The sequence below is a fragment of the Melanostigma gelatinosum genome (assembly GCF_949748355.1).
Source record: "Melanostigma gelatinosum genome assembly, chromosome: 13".
Classification (NCBI taxonomy): domain Eukaryota; kingdom Metazoa; phylum Chordata; class Actinopteri; order Perciformes; family Zoarcidae; genus Melanostigma; species Melanostigma gelatinosum.
In genome coordinates this window covers 10,539,594-10,560,414 of record NC_136646.1, presented here as the reverse complement: position 1 = coordinate 10,560,414, position 20,821 = coordinate 10,539,594, and the positions used below count along the sequence as shown (strand labels likewise).

The 20,821-nt window shown below is 38.7% G+C and overlaps 1 protein-coding gene across 1 annotated transcript; it reads right to left on the bottom strand.

Annotated features, from left to right (window-relative positions):
• Positions 1-10,926: 10,926 nt before the first annotated feature.
• On the bottom strand, positions 10,927-16,849 carry LOC306787369 (uncharacterized protein; the record flags this gene model as incomplete). Its single annotated transcript, XM_079282488.1, has 13 exons — positions 16,799-16,849; positions 16,344-16,442; positions 16,213-16,244; positions 15,423-15,531; positions 14,498-15,088; positions 13,548-13,588; positions 13,183-13,285; positions 12,900-12,934; positions 12,585-12,690; positions 12,347-12,478; positions 12,050-12,084; positions 11,595-11,700; positions 10,927-11,021 (listed from the first exon to the last, which is right to left on the bottom strand). Exons 2-13 carry the CDS (start codon positions 16,423-16,425, stop codon positions 10,927-10,929), a joined length of 1,467 nt encoding a protein of 488 aa, XP_079138614.1. The 5' UTR covers positions 16,426-16,442; positions 16,799-16,849.
• Positions 16,850-20,821: the final 3,972 nt, after the last annotated feature.

The window sequence follows — 20,821 nt, the reverse complement described above, 5'->3', positions numbered from 1 at the left end:
GAGACACAATTGCTGTTGCACATGCATGGCATGTTTATCGGTTTGGTTAAAGACAAGACTTTGAGACTTCAGTGATTGTAAGAAATATGAATCACTATGAGATGTAGATCTTCAGTGAATTGGAAATGTACCTTTATCTAAAAATGTCGTGTTGTGCACAAGAATATAAAATGTTTATATTCAAATTATCTTGTTTTATTGTCTTTGATGAGTTGAGGCTTAAAACATACAACACACACTAACTTTACATACAGTATCAGTCTAGTTGTGAGAGAGCAGCAGACCACGAGACAACAAATCACTCTAGAAATAGTAACAGCCCACTGAGATTACCTGTGTAGCCTGTCAGTGGACTTCTGCTGCCTTCTGTGACCGAAAAAACAAACAGTCAAGAGAAGTGACCTGAGATGGCTTCGTGCACATAAAGTAATATCTAATAGGACCAATGTGTCACTTTTATCAGAGAATACACAAGGATCTTTATAGTTATTACTGATTCAACTCTATCGCCATAGAATGCATCATTGGGAGTCATTTGATCTGACAGATGCTATTTCAGTTTAGTTTTATTTCTGTTTCACAAAGTTCTCAGTTTTTGCTCCGTCCAAACCATCTCAGTAAGATCTTACTCCAAATCTTTGCTCGTCTCACAAATTCTTTATCATTTGATCAACTTCATGTTCTGTGTTTCCTCCATTTTCTTTATCGGTGTCCTTATTCATGTTTGCAACGGACTCTTTATTTCATCTCTTCACATGACCCGTTCATCTGCATTTTCACAAGACAACAAATCCTTCAAGATGAACTCAGTTTATGACGATCATGGGTTAATCTTAATGGTATTGAATATCCGGTGTTCAGATGATTAATATCAGTAATCATCTGTGGACGTTTCATGGTATTTATCCGCTAAAATCTTTACCCTGTTCATCTGTCGTGTCTCCCCTGAACTACTGATACCTATTCTATTATTACAGGGTATGTATGACCCACCGAGCAATAAGCTGCACATTTGGGAGGAATTTAAGAAATAATTTCTGCTGTAGTTATTTAACTGTTCCTATTCTATTCCCACTATTACAGGATACAGTATGACCATATAACTGAGCAAAAATCTGGACATTTCAGAGAAGATGGAGGGCCTTTTGCATCACTTATCTCATGTGATTTTATTTCAAAATGATTATTACCAACAGGAAAACTACAATTGTTCCCTTCAAATTTCGGGCTAGCTACTTAAAATGACTACACGGTACATCGGACAGTGCACAGTGATGGATACGGTCGGCCTCTACAGACTGTCTCACTTGTAGTTCACCTCACCAGCAAACTTCATCGCTGGACTCTCGTTTATGGCCTCATGGCTCAACCTACCAGTTTAATCCACATTTACAATTCCAAAGTCCTTAAAATGTTTAAATTCGTCTCCCTGACAATTGTGTTTAATGAGCATTACAGCTCATCAAGGCCTCCTTTCATCCCAGGAAATAATATGAATATAGCTCAATAAAATATAAGGTATGAACAACAGCACACACCCTGGCCATGTTTACTGCCACACAGACTGCTGCACATTGCTCATACATGAAACTGCACTAATCTTTTTCTTAGGAGCTTGAATTGAAGAACAGCTGAAAGAGAAAGGAAAACTTTTGTCTGATAAGAGGTAAGATCTCAGATCTTTAAAGACAACTCTTTCATCTCGTCACCATTTCCCACGGAAAGGAACCAGGTGTGTGTTCCTGTTTGTTTTAAAAAATATATATAATTATTGTAATGAATAAATAATATAATTATGTTGACCATATAATCTTTGTTCGATAACATTTGTGTTTGAGCACTGAACAGAGGAAGTAGAAGAACCTCTCCTTTCACCAACTTGCTCAAAGATACCCGTCATAGTTGGGCAAAGGTCTTAAGGACCAGTGTGTAGGATTTAGTGGCATCTAGTGTGAGGTTGCAGATTGCAACCAAGTGAACACCACTCTGCTCACCCTTCCTTTCCAAGCGTGTAGGCAACATTTGTGTCACCACATTCAATCTTGCACTTTAATTAAAAAAAAGTGAAAGGCCGTCTCTAGAGCCTGTTTGGTTTGTCTGTCTGGACTACTGTAGAAACTTTGCGGTGCAACATGCTGGGCTCTGTAAAATACCTGCTATTATGTAGTTATGAAGGGCTCAGTCTAATCTATTCTGAGATTTAATGATACTAGAAATACTAGAAATGAACGCCTCCCGGTTCTATGCCTCTGCCAACCAGTCATGTTGCAGTTTACATCCATGTCTGTTTAAAATGTCTTCACTTCCATTATTTTATGTTATTAGACATTTGTGTGAAATTGTCATATTTAGCTCATGAATACTTGTGTTAAGGCCAAAAATGCATTTTGAGACCACCGAATTGACATCAAAATCTGATCAGTCCTTGAGTCCAAATTTGAAGAAATTCCCTCCACGTGTTCGTTCCTGGGAAATATAAATTCATGATAAAGGACAGGACGTACAGACAACCCAAAAATATTATACCTCTGGCCGTGACTGTGGCTGGCGTTGAAGCATAAAAACCTTGAAAAAATACAGAATTTCAGTAGATATGAAGAAGTTATTTTTATTGAAACATAACAAGTTAAACTCAACAGATTTATTCTCAGTGACTTACGTTGTTTAAATCTGTTTACATCACTCTTGGATATTAGAATAGAATACAGTAAGTTTCTAAATAAAAACAACAAAACTCAAACTTGTGTGGAAATAATAACCAATCGGTTGAAGTGAGATAGAAATAACAAAACTTAACACTTTAAATACTTCATAAACATAAAGCATCCTTCATCAGTTATGTTTGAAATATTCTTTTAGAAGTTGTCATGGCAAACAGAAAACCTGATACTTCTTCAGGCTTTTACAGTTTCACAACAGTCACTCTTTGGTTCTACTTCACTTTGCAACATCATTATGTTTTGGCAGCTACAAGCACATGAGCATCTTAACAAAACAATTCCCACAACAAAACGTACGGCATGCAAAAATACAAACATACAATACTCATGACAGGATTTTCAGTTGCAAATCTAAGACATGAATCATGCAGGTTAAAAAAGAAATATGTCTTCCATTAGTTATTGATAAAATGTCTCAACTCTTTCCTCTACTTTTACTTCATGAAAATAATTTTCATTTACAGAAGTCCTCACAGACCAACTTTGTAGATGAGATTGACTTGAAATGAATATTAATATTTTGATGTTTGTGTGACTCATTAAATTCTCCATATTACTATTGTTCTTGTGCACTCTTTTGTTTTAAGTGTTAGTTTGCATAAAGTAATCGATTCCTGTGAACCAGTCCAGTCACGTGTAGTTTGTAATGATTCATTGACACATTTATTATTCACACAACTTCCCCCATTAATGGAGAGACAATCAAACGTCAATGAATGTTGTTTTATAGGAATCTGATGAATGAATAATCATGTGACAACAAGTATCATGGTTTTCAGCAAGGTTGTGGTTGTATTAGCTGACTCACACTTTGAACATTTGATCCAAACTTTTAATAGCTTGTTCCTTAGAGTGTGTTTTCCACTCGCTGGGAATTTCACCATTGCCCTGGAATTTTAATCCATAGTGGTCTTCCAGTTCCTTCTCAAATCGACTCACAAACCATTTCCAATATTCCAGCTTGGACCCATCAGGGGTAATTGCCCAGTTAACAAAATTTGGGCCAGCTTTTCGGTACGTTTTATAGGGAATGAGCTCTTCTGAATCTTGGTTAGGGTAGAAACTTCCATCACTTGCAATACTTGTTGTGCAGAACTCAATACCCAGTTCCACAGAGTTTTTTACGTGGACTCCATTAACTGCCACAGATCGATGAAAAGGCGCACTGTGGTCCTCATTGTGATCCTTTATGGTGTTGGTGCAAACAGCTGCACAGAACGGACACTTTACCCAGCAGCAGTTACACAACTGATCGATGAGGATTTGATCAGGCTTCATCCTGAATTTCTTGATATTATCCAGTGAGAGGCGGCTCATTTCCTTTTTGACAGACACGAGACCTTTCTCTATCTCTTTTTCTAGAAAGTCAAAATTGTTTATGTCATGGAAGTTTTGACAACAAACTGTGCCGAATGTTAGCTTATCGTTTAGCGAACTGGAAAATTCCTCCATCCACATGTCTGAGCCTCCTTTTTTTCCCTTTTTGACTTTCTCTGTTGCGTCATATAAAGCTTGACTAACAAGCTTGTTGATGTCGTCAACATTTTTGTTGAGTATATTCTGTGCTTTCCATCTTTGTTCTCTGAAGATGTATTTCTGTACTTCTTCTCTTATGTATGTCTCTGCTTGCTTCTTTGGGTGATGGATGTAGGTGATAAAACCATTAAAGTCCTCTTTCTCTGCGAGTGACTTCAACATATGGTTCTCCAAGTTCGACCTGTTCCCATTGAATGCTGGGAAATTGGACTTCATCTCTCCAGCGAGATCAATGGCAGTCTTGTTACAGACTGCCTCAACAGTGGAAATCTTCAGCTTGTCACAGATCAGTTGTCCAAGCACAACAGCAGATGAGCTTCCTTTGCAGAAGCTTCTGAAAATGTTGTAATAATCCATTTTCTTGCTTTCTACATAAGAGCGTGCATCATTGTTCCCTTTAAATGTCATGTGGGACTCTGAAAGCCATTTCCCTGCTCTGTCAAATACATACAGCAAGAGATCAACTGTGAACTCCTTCTTTAGAGCATATTTCCTCTTTGATTCAAACTCTGACACCGTTTGTTTTACATCGTTGGCCACTCCTTGCAAGTAAGTTAGCCTGTAGCCTCTTGTAGCCACAGGGTTGCTCTTAATTGCATCAAGGGACTGTTTTTCAACATCGCCAATGAAGGATCTGATCAGTTGCTGTTCTTCATGCTGAAAATACCTCTTCAAGGAACATTTAATTTTTGTCGCTGTTTCTACAACATATTCACAGGCCCTGTGAATATAACTTTTTTTCTGTCCTTTTGTGTCAGTTTCCATGTCATTTTCATCATCGTGGTGCTTGGTCAGAGATACATAATGAGTGTAATCACCAACCTCTGCTATTTGTTTGTATCTGCCACTGATTTTGGAATCATTTACGAGAGCCCATTCAAAACCAAGCTCCAGGAGGACAGTTGATTGATCGTCTTCATAGTTGATGTCCTCAATAGGTTTTATACCTGCAGTTAGTTCTGTAACCAAGCCACTCCAAACAGAGTTAAACTGCTTTTTAAGTTCCTCTTCATCGTTTGCCTTGTCCTTTAACTTCTGAGCGAGTTCTTTGCTCTTTTGTAGCAGCTTGTTCTCAAACTCTGCCTTCTTATCATCAAGCTTTCTACAAGCATTTTTCTGCTGGATGACTTCATCCAGTTTTCTTTTAACTTCTGTCACTTGTTCATTATGAAACTCCTTGATTTTGCTTTCAAATCGGCCTCGCCAATGAACCAACATGTCTTTGTCTCCGTCATCGTCGAAGTATTTTGTCATTGCTTTATTGATTTCATCATAGGTTATGTTCGATTGTTGACGAAGATGATTGAGCTCGACCTTGTGACGTTTTCCATTTTGAATTTGGGTATGAAGTTCGTTCTCAATGGTCAACATGTTGTTCCTCATGGTCCAGGTCCAGTTCCCATACTGGACCTCAAGTTTTCTGTACACTGCAATTTCAAGTGTGTTTTTGAAACTGAAAACAAATTGCTCGTTCATCAGGGCATTCCACAGGTCCTGAATTTTGATTTTGAACTGCGAGAGAGTGATCCCAGCAGACTGTTTAGCTTTAGAGAGGATGGTGGTCTTCAGCTCTTGGACACTCTCACTATAACCTGGATTTGGAGGAGCCATAGGTGGACTTCCCTCCCAAAGCTGGGCAAAGTATTTCACATCTTTCTGCACATCAAATGCAATGACATCACTGAAGCACTCTGCATCACAATCCTCCTCTTTGGCTGCTAGTTCGGCCATCTTGTCCAGTTTTTCTAGCAGCCGTCTCTTTCCATCCATGTTTTTCTCTGCAGCATCAATATCTGTAACATTCTGGTGAACAAACACACAACTTGGATAAAGTTTAATTTTCTTCATCCTCATGAAAGCCTGAACAACAATCTGCAGAATATCTTGCATCTCAGCTGGATTCTCTCCAAAGATGTTGATCAGTGTCATGTTTCCCAGACCAACAACAAATGTTGCCAGTTCATTGTCGTGGCGAAGAGTGGCTTTACCGTCCAACTCAAGAGCACGCAGTCCTTCAGTGTCCACCACTAGTACATAGTCAAACTCAAAGTCTTTCTTGATCTCCTCTGACACTTCGACCAACTGCATGAAGGCACCCTTGGTGCACCTGCCAGCACTCACTGCAAACTGTAACCCAAACATGGCATTCAGCATTGTTGATTTTCCACTGCTTTGTACGCCCAACACTGACAAAACAAAGACTTTCTTGTCACCCAGTTTCTTGATGACTTCATCTAAAAGACCAGAGATCCATGTTAAAGGTACTTGACCTGCATCACCATCCATCAGCTCCATTGGGTGTCCTGATATCATCAGCTCTGCAGCCAGCTCGGGGTATTTAGACCAGTGAGTCTGTCCCCTCTCTGGTTGTTTCTCCAGAGATGCATGAGCTTCATAGATCTGTCCCATTTCTCTGAAGATGTGCTCCAAGCCAAAAGTGGCTGACTGTAGTTGTGTTGATATTTCATCCAGCTCAATTTGCTTTCCTTTTAGCAGATGAGCTTTGTCATGCTTGTTCTTCAAGGCCAAGAGCTCAGCCCACTTTTTATCATAGCTTTGGAGAATTGAACCGAGGTCGTCTGTGGAGAGGGCATCTGTTAAGATCTGAGTCCATTTCAAGAAATAATCTTTTTCTGTTGCTGACAAAGATGAGAGGCTTTTGATGAACAACTCCATTGGTTCACTACAGGAAACTTTGCATTGTGCTTCTCGTATTTTTGTCAGTTTCTCTTGCTTTATACATTTCTCATCCTCAATGTTTCCTTTGAGGTGATACAGTTCTTTGTTGATTTTGCACCATTCCTTCCACAGTTGGCCTTGACAAGAGAGATATGTATCTTTGATCTTTGAAACATCCATCCCCTGAAGCAAGTCCACAATTTTCATTGCAGCAGATTTACCTTTTTGGCAGACTTTGTCGTCTTCATCCACTTTGACTCCAGAAACTTCCGCCATGGATTCAAGCTGGAAGGATTCATGTGGTCCAGACAAAATCTTTCCAATTATTGTTTTCAGTTCTTCAGAAACATCTGACTGGCTTTTGTAGTTCAAACCCATTTTGTATTTTCCCTTTTTTATCTGGACAGCACCACCATCGCTATCAGCAATGAGAATAATGAGAGGCTTTGGAGACTTGTGAAGGGCTGAGATCACTGCACTGTTTTTATCCCCTTGTTCCAGAGTTGGTACAAGTACAACATTGACTGAAGACTTGTCAGTCAGTATGTCACGCTGTTTTACAAGTGACAGAGCATCACCATGAAGATTACAGAAGGCAATGCAGTCAGTGAAGGCATCACTGGGTTTTCCAGCAGGGCAGTACCAGGCAATCTCCACCACTCCATCCATCAGATGGCGAGACTTGGTACTACCTGGGCAGTTTCTGTGGAAGAAGGTTTTGTGACGATCGTTGATCAAAGTGTTCATCAGCTCAGATTTAGACAGAGATGGTGAACCCAGGCGGAGAAATGACACCATGGGTGTCTCAGCTTTACAGATGGGCATACTCTTCATGGTGACAATGTTTGAATTATCTTTCATTTCAGTTATCTTCCATGTTTTTCTTATTTGTCTGAATGTCCACAGAGGACAGTCAATATCCATTGTTACCGGGTCAGGAACAAGCAAAGGTAAGGCGTACTGACATTGTGATAGCTTTGTGATCATGTTCTGCTTAAAAAAGCTGTCTGAGCAGTGAAATACTGCCATTTGAACATCCATTGGATGCACGTGAGTCTTGAGATTTGATTGATCAAAGTCTACTTTGGTGCTGTAAAGAGCATCAAAGTCATCATAGTCTGTGTCATCAGTATCAAACTTCTCAGGAGGGTTTGAATGGCCAACCTCAGGAATGTTTTGTCTTACAGGAATATATCTGGCTCTGTAGTCTAACATCATCAACCTCTGAATAAAAGTAATAGCTACATCTTTCTCAGGTGTGTCATGGTTCTGTTTCACAGGTGGACCTACTTTGAGAAAATCTGCTGGAGACAACTTATGTGGATGTTTGTCTTGAAGCTGAAGTCTCTCAAGCAGTGCTTCAGTTTCTCTTTGATGTTGTTTTTTCCTGTTGATCCCCTCAGAAAACTCCAGTGACTTCTGTAAATAAGTAAATTAGCACGTATTGTATGTAGAAATGTATAATCACATTGCGATATAAAGTAAATAAAAATATTAAATTTGGAGTTTCTTACCGTATCCATGTCTCCACTCATATCCTTATTACCTGCCGCAGAATAATGGACTGAATCATAAGATAATCAAGCATAAGACAGGCAAAGCACTTTAAAACTAATATGTTTTTCTCTGTATTGATAATGTTCACTGTAAGCAATTTTTTACGTTGTTGACCTATTCCTGTAATGGTAATATTCATTAAAATGTTACCTATCTCAGTGGCAGCAGATTGTACAGGCATGATTTCAGATTCTCCTCCCACAGTTGTGTTGTCATCATTCTGTTCAACATCAGCGGGTCGTTTCACTGGATCACACTAAGAAAACAAATAATTTCATTTAACATCAGTTAACTGCCCATCTAGTGAATCGTCACCTCAACGTTGTGGAGGGTTTGTGGGGCCCCAGTGACCATGGTAGCTATGTTGTCAATAGCTCCTGGTAGGGTCTCCCAGGCCAAAATGGTCCCATGGGAGTGGCAAGACCAAGACTGATTCACTGACCCTATATTTATGTACAGAAAAGGGTTGTCGCACCTCACTCGCAAAAGGCAAACCGGTGCTCCTTTCTTGAGGAAGACTTGGGAGGGGACCAGTGAGCATTTGGTGACCTTGACACATGGGGCTTGGAATATCTACAAAAAGCAATTGCCCTGTGGGCCCAACACTAGCAGGAATAGGCATTGCGGTTGGGTGCATTGTCTGACATAGCACTGGTTCTGGATCCAAACTCATAAAGAGGGGCTGGACAGTAGCCTTTTCCGGAGTTGCTGAGGGTGAAAGGATGTGTTGGAGTTCTCCCTGGGGAATGAGAGGGTCCCATGCATGCGACTGCGAGTCGCTGAGAGAAAGTCTCAGTTTGTGCTTATGCACCCTGCCTTCTTTGGGTCTCTGGGTGCTGTCCTGGAAAGGCCGCTGACTGGGGACTCTATAGTTCTGCAGGGGGACTTCAAAGAAATTTGTACTAGTTATGGATTGGCCATAACATGCACCTTGTTCGAGCATAGGGTGGTTCATTAGTGTACGTGGTACCAGTACACCCATGGCCAGAAATCTATAATCAACTTTGTGGCCGTATCTCACATCTGCACCGGTATGTCTTAATGTCTTCTATTTTGAAAAGAGAAGCAGATCTGTCAACTGAACGGCACATGATGGTGAAGGGGAAGACCCATCTATATCGCTGGCAGGTTGCCTAAGTAGTCATAAAGCTTTTCTGTGGCAAGGCGCCAGGGGTGAATGAGTTAAGCCCTAAGATGCAGATGGCTCTGGATGTTGTTGGGCTGTCTTGGCTGACACGCCTCTCAGTGTCGCATAGGGGTCGATGGCGGTACCTTTGGTGGGGCAGACCAGGCTGGTGGTTTCCATTTTAAAAAAGGGATTCCGGAGAGTGTGCTTGAATTATCTTGGTATCACACTGTTCAGCCTTCCCGGGAAGGTTTATTGCAGGGTGCTGAAAAAAAGGCTCTGACTGATTGTCAAACCTCAGATCCAGGAGGAGCAATGCAGATTCCATCCTGGCTGTGCAACACTGGACCAGCTCTTGACATTTGCAGGTCCGTTGGAGGGATCATAGGACCTTGCCCTCCGGGTTTTTTGGACTTAGAGAAGGCTCACGACCTTGTCCTGCGGGGAGTCTTGTGGCGGTATTGCAGGATTGCGAGGTACTATGGTCATTGCTACCAGCCTGTCCTTGTATAACCAAAGTGAGAGGTGTGTCCATATACTCACCACGAAATCAAACGTGTGTTCTGTGCTGAAGTGACCAAAACAATGAGATCCCGATTACAAGCGGCTGAAATTAGCTTCCCTCGTAGGGTGGCTGGGGTCAGCCATAGAGAGAGGGTGAGGAACTCAGACACCCGGGGGGAGTACAGCTACTGTTTCTTTGCATCGAATCGGGCCAGCTGAGGGGGTTCAGGCATCTGATCCAGATGCCCCCTGGAGGCCTCCCTTCAGAGGTTTTCCGGGCACTGGCAACTGTTAGGAGGCCCCGGGGTAGAGAACACGCAGGAGGGATTATATATCTCGTCTGAACTGGGAACGCCTTGGGGTTTCCCAGGAACAGTTGTAAAACGTTGTTGGGGAGAGGTACGTCTGGAATACCTGCACCATCTCAAACTGCGAGTGAAATGCCTACCGCGCCGCTTTCAAGTCTAAACTACAAATGCAAACAACTCTAATCTTCAGCTAAAACTTGACTTGAAAATATAGGTGTCAATAATAAATAAATACTGCTTCATGACATTTATGACAAAATTTCACATTTACCTCTGATTTAGCTGCACTCTCCTCCAGCTCGCATTCTGCAGGGTGAAGTAACAGAAAGCAGAATCAAGCATAAAACAAATTGTTTTGGGTCACTTAACCATTCCAAGATGGTTCATTGTTCAACATGATGGATGTCCTCTACACTAAATAGATATAATGTGTTTTATTTGAATTGTAATTGTCCAGATTTTGCAGAAATGCAATACAACATTTAAACAAAATAAATCATTTCTCGTGCTCTTTGGTAGCTGGTGAAACAGTTAGAGATGTTTGACTTGTGCCCTTCACTTTGTTGACCTCCTTATCTTCATCAGGCTCTCCTGTTGAAGGGTCAAAGCCAACACATTTCAGAGGAAGTTATTTCCTTCTTTTATTGACATCACTTAATATTCATTGTAACTGTCAAGGAGACATGTGTAATTGTTTATTCTTTGAGTTTATATGGTACCGTATGTGGTGCCTCAATGTATCATATTTTGGCACGTATGTTGCTAAGTAACAGGCCACACCCAGAGTGGGTGTAGGCATATGACCGTGGCATTGTGGGTCGTTAGCTTGCGCAGAAGCAAAGAGGAGTAAACGACCCCAGGTTAAACTGATTCTGCATGTGATCTAAGAGGTGCACACAGTAAAGTGTTCATTTGTACATATATTTGTGTGTATTGTTGTTGACCTGTCTCTACGTTTAAATGTGTTGCATTTTTTGAGATTGTAGTTTGTAGTTTATGTCATGTCAGAGTGGAGAGAGAGAGAGGAAGAGCGAGAACAGCAAATAAAGTTCATCAATACATCAGTACGAAGCGTCGCCGTTATTGTTGGATCAGTGCAGTTACATTCATAATTATTATACTGTAAATAATCTACGTTATAATAAAGAATATTATTATTGTTACCTTTATTGGTTGCAGATGATGATACAGATTTGATTTCAGACTCTCCTCCCACTCGTATGCTGTCATCATACTTGTCTGAGTGTTTAGCACCATTCACTGGATCATTCTAATAAAACAGACGATTGTATATGATATTTAGTTAACCAGGTTCAAACCATTGGGATCAAGAACATGAAGATCACAAATACTCAGTGGTACACCAATTCAGAGTACAACAAAACGTCAAATAAAAGGGAAAACAATAAGCACAGACTAAATGCAATCATGTTTGTAGTTTAGTGAGAAAAAGGTAAACTCTTCTGCAAGTGTTGTCAACTGATCCATATGTCCAACCAGATGGTCCATTGAGTCAAACTCTAACTAACTAACAACATCATTTCAGAAAAAAGGTAGCGTTAAAATGAAATGCTCCTGTAAGACAATGACTACTGAGGACCAAAAGATCTCACATTTACCTTTGTTTTATCTGCGCTCTCCTCCAGCTCATCTACTGCAGGGTAAAGTAACAGAAAGCAGAATCAAAGATAAAACTAATTGTTTTGAGGTCATTTAACCATTCCAAGTTAATAAGATTCATCTGCAAACGTTCAATGTAAATATTGAAAAGGGCATTGTTTAAGATAAAGGGCATTGTTTAAGATAATGGATCTCCTCGATGACAAATAGACACAACAGGTGTTTTACTTTCATTATAATTATCCAGATTTTGCAGAAATGCAATACAACATTGAAACAAATGAAGTCATTCTCACGCTCTTTGGTAACTGTTGAAACAGTCTGAGATGTTGGACTTGTGTTCTTCACTCCATCACTCTCCTCCATGGACCGCTCACCCACGTCACTGCTGCTTTCATTGTTGACCTCCTTATCTTCATCAGGCTCTCCTGTGGAAGGGTCCAAGCCAACACATTTCAGAGTGAGTTAGTTCCCTATTTTATTGACATCATTGAATGTAAATTATGATTTTACAATGAACAATATTATTGTTACCTTTATTGGTTGCAGATGATGATACATATTTGATTTCAGACTCTCCTCCCACTCGTATGCTGTCATCATACTTGTCTGAGTGTTTCGCTCCATTCACTGGATCATTCTAATAAAACAGATGATTTTATATGATGTTTAGTTACCAGGTTCAAACCATTGTCAACTGATCCATATGTCCAACCAGATGGTTGATTGAGTCAAACTCTGTTTCAGTTCAAACTAACAAAATAACTTAAAAAAGAAATTAGGTAGAGTTAAAAAATAAATGCTTCTGTTTAACAATGACTTCTGAGGACCAAAAGATGTCACATTTACCTCTGTTTTAGCTGCACTTTCCTCCAGCTCATCTACTGTAAAAACAAGCAGATTAAACATAAAATAAATTGGTTTCGGACAGTTAACAATTTAAGATCAACAAGATATATCTGCAGAAAGCTCTGTGTATTCACAGATTTTCCTGTTACACAAGATGTATCTTCTCTGCAATTTTATTTTTAATTGATACTTTTTAATGTTATTTTAAATTTAAAGTTATCTACATTTTGTCGGAAAATATAACACAAAACAATACTTGGGTTCTTTTTCATTCAAATATTACCTTTGTCATTGTTTGCAGATGATACAGATGTGATTTGAGACTCTCCTGTGTTTTCATCATTCTTTGAGTTTTCAACATCACCAGGTCCAGTCACTGTATCACACTAAGAAAACAGGGGATTTCATTTAACCTCCAGTTCAACTTGGTAGAGCAGTTGAGATTAAGATGTTGTCAGTAGAAACTCTGCCAAGAACACATACAACACTCCAGATCAATATCATACATGATGCACCAATCGACTGCAGCTTGAAGATTGGAACTGTTTACTTAAGCGTGAGACTTAAAATGTGATCTAACTCACGTGTAGTTTTAAGAACAAATGCTGTTCCATAATGATGATCACTAACGAAGTTGAAAAATCTTACCTTTACCTTGATTGCAGTTGCATTCTCCTCAATATCTTCTACTGCAGGATAATGTAAGAAAGACAAAATTGTATAGGTTTAAAAAAATAACACTGGATTAGCAAACCATGATCATTATATTACAAAGTTTCTGTGTTAAATTTCTGGAGGTAATTGTACCTGAGATGGAGGAGACAAAATAACAGAGTGAATAATAAAAATGTATGTATGTGTGTGTGTATGTATATGTATATATATATATATATATGGCACTAGTGTTACAAACACAGAATGAAAATTTTCAAAACAATAAAAACACTGTGTACAAATCTCTAATCCATAGGTATGTTCCTACAACAGTTAAGTTAAATGTAAAATACATGTATCTTCAAATGATTCAGTGATGCTTCACACTGATCATAAAGGATACAAGTGATTTTCTAATGATCTTCATAACTCTTGCTTATCAGTACGCTCATTACGTAAATCCACACATTCAAATATTGAGCCAGACGTCAGAATCTTTAAAATGTCTGTTGGAAAGAGTTGATAACCCACAAATCATTAAATTCAATCAGTAGCATGTTCATCATAAAACGTTAGTGCAACTTGTCAACCAACAAAACACATGTACATTACAGAAAGAAAATCACATCATTTATATTTCTTTATTTTGGAACAGCTGCCTGCTATGGCTGAAATTAATGGCATGAGAGCTGTGAAAGTGAATCAAAACAGTGAAATTGACAGACGCACAACTGTGAAATAAAACTCAGTGTAAAGCTCTGTAAAGCAAAACGGAGCTGCAGATTCAGGTGATAATTCTTTGTAGGTTCTTCACTATGAGGATCACTTTCATATTGTAAAATTGTTTTCAAAGTGATTTTAATCCGTTAGTTGTTAGTTCTGTCCACATTGTCTTCATGAAGCAGTGTCGATGTAATTCATAAACGCCAACATTCAAATCTCACCTGTTTGACTTTGCTGAAACAATGAGGACTCCAGCCTTTCTTCTTTGTGCTCCAGCTGTTCTTTCTGCCCTTTATTTCCATCACACATCAGTCCACTGTGGCAGTGGGGAGCATTTTCAGAGACCATGGCGTCTATTTTTTCCAGCAGAGATATTATCTCTCCTTCATCCGTCATACTTCTTCTACATGTGTGGTATCTTTTTTCAACAAAACTGCTGTTGGCTTTCAGGTCTGTCAGTGCACTTTCACATGTTACATCTGACTCATGAGTCACAACTGTCATTACATAAGTCATTAATGCTTTCCCAAACGTTGTTTCTAACCACTGCACTCCTGACTTGTAATGGCTGGCATGCAGGCCATTTGGTAACAGCATGACAAAGGCATGAATTTCTTCATTTAATGGGAATTTATCAATGTTTGGTAGACCAAGCATGTTAATGACAGAGATGTGCCGACCACACAAATCATACAGTTTGGTTGAAAAGTGTTCCACATTTGTTTGCTCGTCATGGTCAATTAAGATGTTTTTTGATCCAATCTCAATCGAATTTGTTTCACCAATTAACACCAGTGTGAGTTCAGGTATCACTGAAACAAAACAAAAAAGAATTACATCACCATGCTATACTGCAGGATTCATTAAGAGAACATTTTAATGACTAAAAGTTCTGTTTCACATTTTGTTCAAATGTAATGCAAAAATATAATGAATGTGATAAAGTGAATCTCACATTATTTAATATGTATTGAAACATGATATGTTAGACTTGTGTGTTTTCACCTGTTGAAGATTTGTAGTCTTTCATCATTGGAAATGAGATTAGATTCGTTGAATGTAAATTTAAATGTAAGTTTTTATAATTGTAGAAGTGTTTGAAAATCTGTATGTTGCTATACAATCAATTCATAATCAAAATATTACCTTTGTTATTTGACAAAGATGGCTTTGCAAATGCAATCGTCTCTGCTCCTCTGCTTTCATCATTATTCTCGGAGTGTTGAGCTTCACCAGGTTCATTCACCAGATCAAACTGAGAAAATATGTGATTTAATAAAACAATTCTCCAGATTCTGACTGAGGTTACAATATTTATTGTGATCTCGATATAAGGAGTGTATTTTAAACCCAAAGACAAGAAAACTGCATCAAAATGTAAAACTTGAAAATCAATAACTTACAGTGTTGTACCAGTTATGAAAACAATAAAACATAAATTGAAAGCAAAGTAAAACAATCATTGATGAAATGCAAGTTGGTACTGATAAAAGCAGTTGTGCAGTTCTGAAAGAGGGCATGGCTAAAGTATTGGGGGAGGGCTAACCCACACCAATGAGAGAGGAACTCTTTGCTGAGACCAATGATGCCTCCCACAAGACTCTACGACAAACAGTTCATGAGTTTGGTCTTTGTACATGAATCCATTTAGAAGTTATGTGCCTTTATGTTATCTGGCACTCTCATTGCCACACCCCTTGTTTGCCAATATCGGCATGTACCCAAACACACACCTTCACACGCATACACTTCCATGGCAAATTATAGTCTCCTAGGGCAAAAACTGTGCCCTGAAATTGAGGAAATGTTTGTGGAGTGACAGACCGATTGACAGAGTCAGCCATAGAGCTGCCGGTCGCAGCTAAAAATGGGATTCCTGTTTAAGAACAAATACAGTCGTATAGTAATGATAACTAATAAAGGTGAAGATACTTACTTTTACTTTGGTTTCAGCTGCACTCTCCTCCACTACAGGGCCATGTTGGAATAGTAGAATACATATGATCAGCATAAAAACATATTTGGTTCGATTATTCATTCACGTTTATTTATAAACTTTTAAATTACCCTTCTCATTTGTCCCAGATGGTACAGTTTTGACTTCAGACCCTCTTCCAGCTGCTGCATTGTCATGGTTTTCCACCTCCATCTTATCGGTTCGTCATGCTTTATGGAGTTGTAAGAGAAAGTCAGTTTGACAACTTAATAAACTATACTGTGTGTGTCACCATTCAAGCTGAAGGGTCATGTATTTTATTTTAGAAACAAAATCAATCAATCTTTTCGGAAAATAACTGCAATATTTTGACCTCGAGCCCACAAACCATCAGAAAAATCTGTATTTAGCAGTTTAGAAGTGGCCCTGACAAATCTTGAATTTCGATCTTGCATTTGGGAAATATGATGCATCAAAAGTTCTTGATTTTTTTTAAGTAAGCAACTTCAAATCGGAATTTGAATCTAATAAAAGAAAAATGGAAATACAGCAGAGACACAACTAGAACAATGTTAAATAAACTCACCTTTGTGTTGCAGTTGCCCTACTTGGTCTGTGCTGACTTGTTGAAAATCCTTTTAATTGACACAGAGATCACAATATGATTAGTAGGTCTCTCCCTCACAAATACCTTCTTTTCACATGTTAGGCGTGATGTATTGAGCTGAAGAGTTCAGCGTCGGCCCTTAAACCATTGATGACAAAAAGTAAAGTGAAAATAGGACAGGTCTGACTCATGGGCAAGTTAACGCGTTAATTTCGCGTTAACGCATTCATTAATTAACGCCGACAATTATTTTATCGCATTTTTAAAATTTATTATAATTTCTTTTTTTTTGTATTGAGAGACAACAGACAATACATATACATAACAAGAAGATGACAAGAACTATATATATATATATACAACATATACTGTATATATATATATTTGTGATATATTAACGGTGACCCAGCTCTTCCATCCCCATACCACCCGCTCCAGAGGGAACCATCAGAGTGCCCCGAATTGAGCTCGAGCCGTCAGGGATAGGACGGATCACCACAGGGGAGGTTGTGGTTAAAACAATGTTATGACAACATTTTATTCTTTTTTTAAATTTAATTTATAATGTAAAATTAAATTAAAAGGGTTTTTTTAAATAATAAGAACAGTAATTATAATTATAGTGATAATAATTATAATAATATGTAATAACAGCAACATCATATAACGATATAACATGATCAGAGACAAACAAAAAAATAAATAAAAATAAAAATAAAAACAGAAGAAAAAGGATTTTCTAGAAGACAGAATAAACACACATTTACTCAACACAAACCACTGTCAAAACTGAACACTTGCAACAAAACGTTCAGACTCTATAAAGCTTTACGTTTATGGACAAAGGACAGCTCTATCTCATGATATTCTTCATGCATGTTCACCTGTGGGCCCCCTCCGGCCATGACTTTTTTTATTTTTAAAAGACCAAAATACCTTGTAAGATCATGAAAATAATTGTAAAACAATATTTAACGGTTGGTGAATGAGGCCCAATGTCTGTTAGAAAACCTATGAGCTCATTAGAAGTGCACAAAAACACTACACATTTGTAAAAATTATTATTGTCACCTTACCTCTGCCTGGTCTGTGAAGATGTGGCTGTCGTGTCAGTAAGCCTTCCAGTCCAACTCTGCATGCACTTTAATGGTTACTCAGTGATGAGGAATGTGAAAGTGAAAGTCCAACTGCCCTAACTCATGATTTACACTAAACCACGTGACTTCAAGGAAAATGGTGTAAAGGTTTATCGCATGCTGATGTTTCTGGTTTCAACCAAACACAGTGAAGCACAAACCACTGTCAACACTGAGCACTGCTGCAACAAAACGGTTTATGTTAATTGACAGAGGACAGCTCTATATCATGATATTCTTCATGCATGTTAGTTTTAAACAAACAACAAAAGTGAAAGTGTAAGTTAGAGAGCTATTTTCCCCCAAACCATGTGACTTAGAGGAAAACATTAAGGAGAGTTACAGGTCACACAAGCCAAACACTGCTGAGCACATGCTGCCGTCAACACTGAGCTCCTACTTGCAAAGCTACAAATTCAGGCTTGTTTGCCAAACCATTACGTACCTACAGAAGATCCACTGATATTCAACACATTGAAAGAAGTCGCTCCAAAACAGCCTCTCCAGGCCTGTAGCAGCAGTTACCAGCACTGCAGTGCAGATTTAAAATGGGCTATTTGCAATTGCTTGTTGTAATTGTTTTTATTGAGTGTTTTCTGTCAGATTGATGCAAAGCTCCTCCACCCCATTCACCTCCAGGTTTCATCTTAACCAGCACCTATAGGACCTTCCACTGAGCTCATCAGAAGTCCTGCTCCACATCACATGAATCCAGATCTTCAGCCATTGCTCTTCACCCCTTCACAACCACCTGTGTCTAGATGTTCTCGGGTATAATCCTGCACAGTTTAGGACAAAGCCCTTTAAAATGTTGTTGTCGCCATGGTATGTAATCGCCATCGTGACATGTTCTTAAACTGCAGAATTGTTGGTACCTGTGATCTTACAATGATGAATCCAATCGTCCTCTTAAATTGAAGGCGTGTGCCAGTTGATCCTAATGAGCATTCTCACTCCTCACCTGTTGTTTATGACGTGTAAACAATTCATCTCATGTAAATGTGTTCCGCATCATTTGTAGATCTTCCTTAAACTACCCTTTACCAATGATCTGTATATGTATAGAGCTTATTTAGCTAATTGTTTACTGTTCATTATGTAGCGATGTGTAGCATAGCATTTTTACTGTTCCTCAACTGTTACAAAGGAAACGTAAATTCAACTTTTACTAAGAATGTGCAGAGCTCTATGACCACTAGTCAAAGTTATAAAACCACATTCTGTAGCTGGCTTTGTGTTCTATCATTTAACGGTTTCTAAATATGATCAAAGTCTAAAAGATACCTGAGGCTCTGTTCAGACAAAGTGCATTTTGGCAGCCTGGGTGGCTTTTTGAAAATTGTTTTGATGCTCATTGACATCAGTACAGTACTTGTTGTGGACCTCTAACTTACATTCAGAGATTCAGTTTTGGCCTTATTGAGAGGGCTTCCACTTGAAATAGCAGATGATGGATGAGTGTTTATTTATTTACATATGTTTCGGTCATGCCCCTCTTTGTATTGAGTTTGGTTGGAAATATTCAGTTCCATTTCACAGATTACCTCTTCCCATCCTCCCTTAGCACCTCACCCTGGGTCACACTCCCAGCAACACTATAGTGCATTGAACAAGACAAGGTTGTAACCGAGAGTGATGCAGGGAGAAATTTGGGCCCTGTCATAAGCATTGGCCGTTTCTGCCGTGGTTCCAGTAGTATATGTCCTTGAAGTGTACTGAAGTAGCATATGACGTGACTTGGTGAAGCTACATTTGAGTCAAATAATTGAGGACTGCATTATCTTAACAAATTTAAGAATATAATAATACTATTGTAACAGACTGCTCTATACTTGAAGCTGTACTTCTGTATAGGAGGTACTATGTTTGCATATGAGTTGCCGTTCCGTCTGGCAGGATATGGCTTGTGGTTTGTTGTAGCTTGACAAAAACAAACAGAAATCCCCCACCAACTTCCTGCCTTGCAAGGACCAAGGCCTTACTCAACCGAACAAGGCAGGAAATGGGTGGGGGTGCTGTACAAGATCTGATGATTGATGTAGAATACATTTTGCTGTTGAACATCATGATTATGTAGTAAGTGATAATGTACAGTGTGAAAAAAATAGAAAAACATCCATTCAACATTCATTGTTCTCCAGTATAATCAGTCAGCTGTTCTAAGTATAATTAATGCAGGTGGGACAAACTTCAGGCACTTTTTAAATCTTTGTTGCTGATGAAATTAAAAAGTCATTAATAGTTTGTGTTAAAAATAATCCATTTTGTGATATCAAACTCAATCAGTGACTTGTATTGTTAAAATAGTTCAAATTATCTATGAAACCATGGCAGCAACATAGTGCAGAGAGAGGGAAAGGTCCAGGGTCAAGATCAGCATTAGTCCCAGGATCTGGTCTTTGATCAACAAACAGGCAGGTTCTGATACTGGTTGACAAGTTGAAAGGCAGCAGGTTCAGATCCAGTTCCAGGTAAAAGGAGTCAGAATCAGGTTCAGGTTGCTCGAAAACTAAAGTACTCGGCACATGGCAACTGGGACAAACTGGCAAAGGAACAATCAATCTGGGCTTGTAGTGACTGATGATGACAGGTGAGCAGGTGAATGAGGAGGTCTCGTGAAAAACACTGAGGCCATCTAGTGGGCAGGTAGGGAATGAAAATTACTGATTCTTAAGGGAGGGGGAGTGTGGCTGAAAGGGGGGCACAAAGAGGTTTAAATGTGACCAAAATCTGTAAAGCAGTTTTATATATATATATATATATATATATATATATATATATATATATATATATATATATATATATATATATATATATATATATATATATATATATATATATATATATATATATATATATATATATA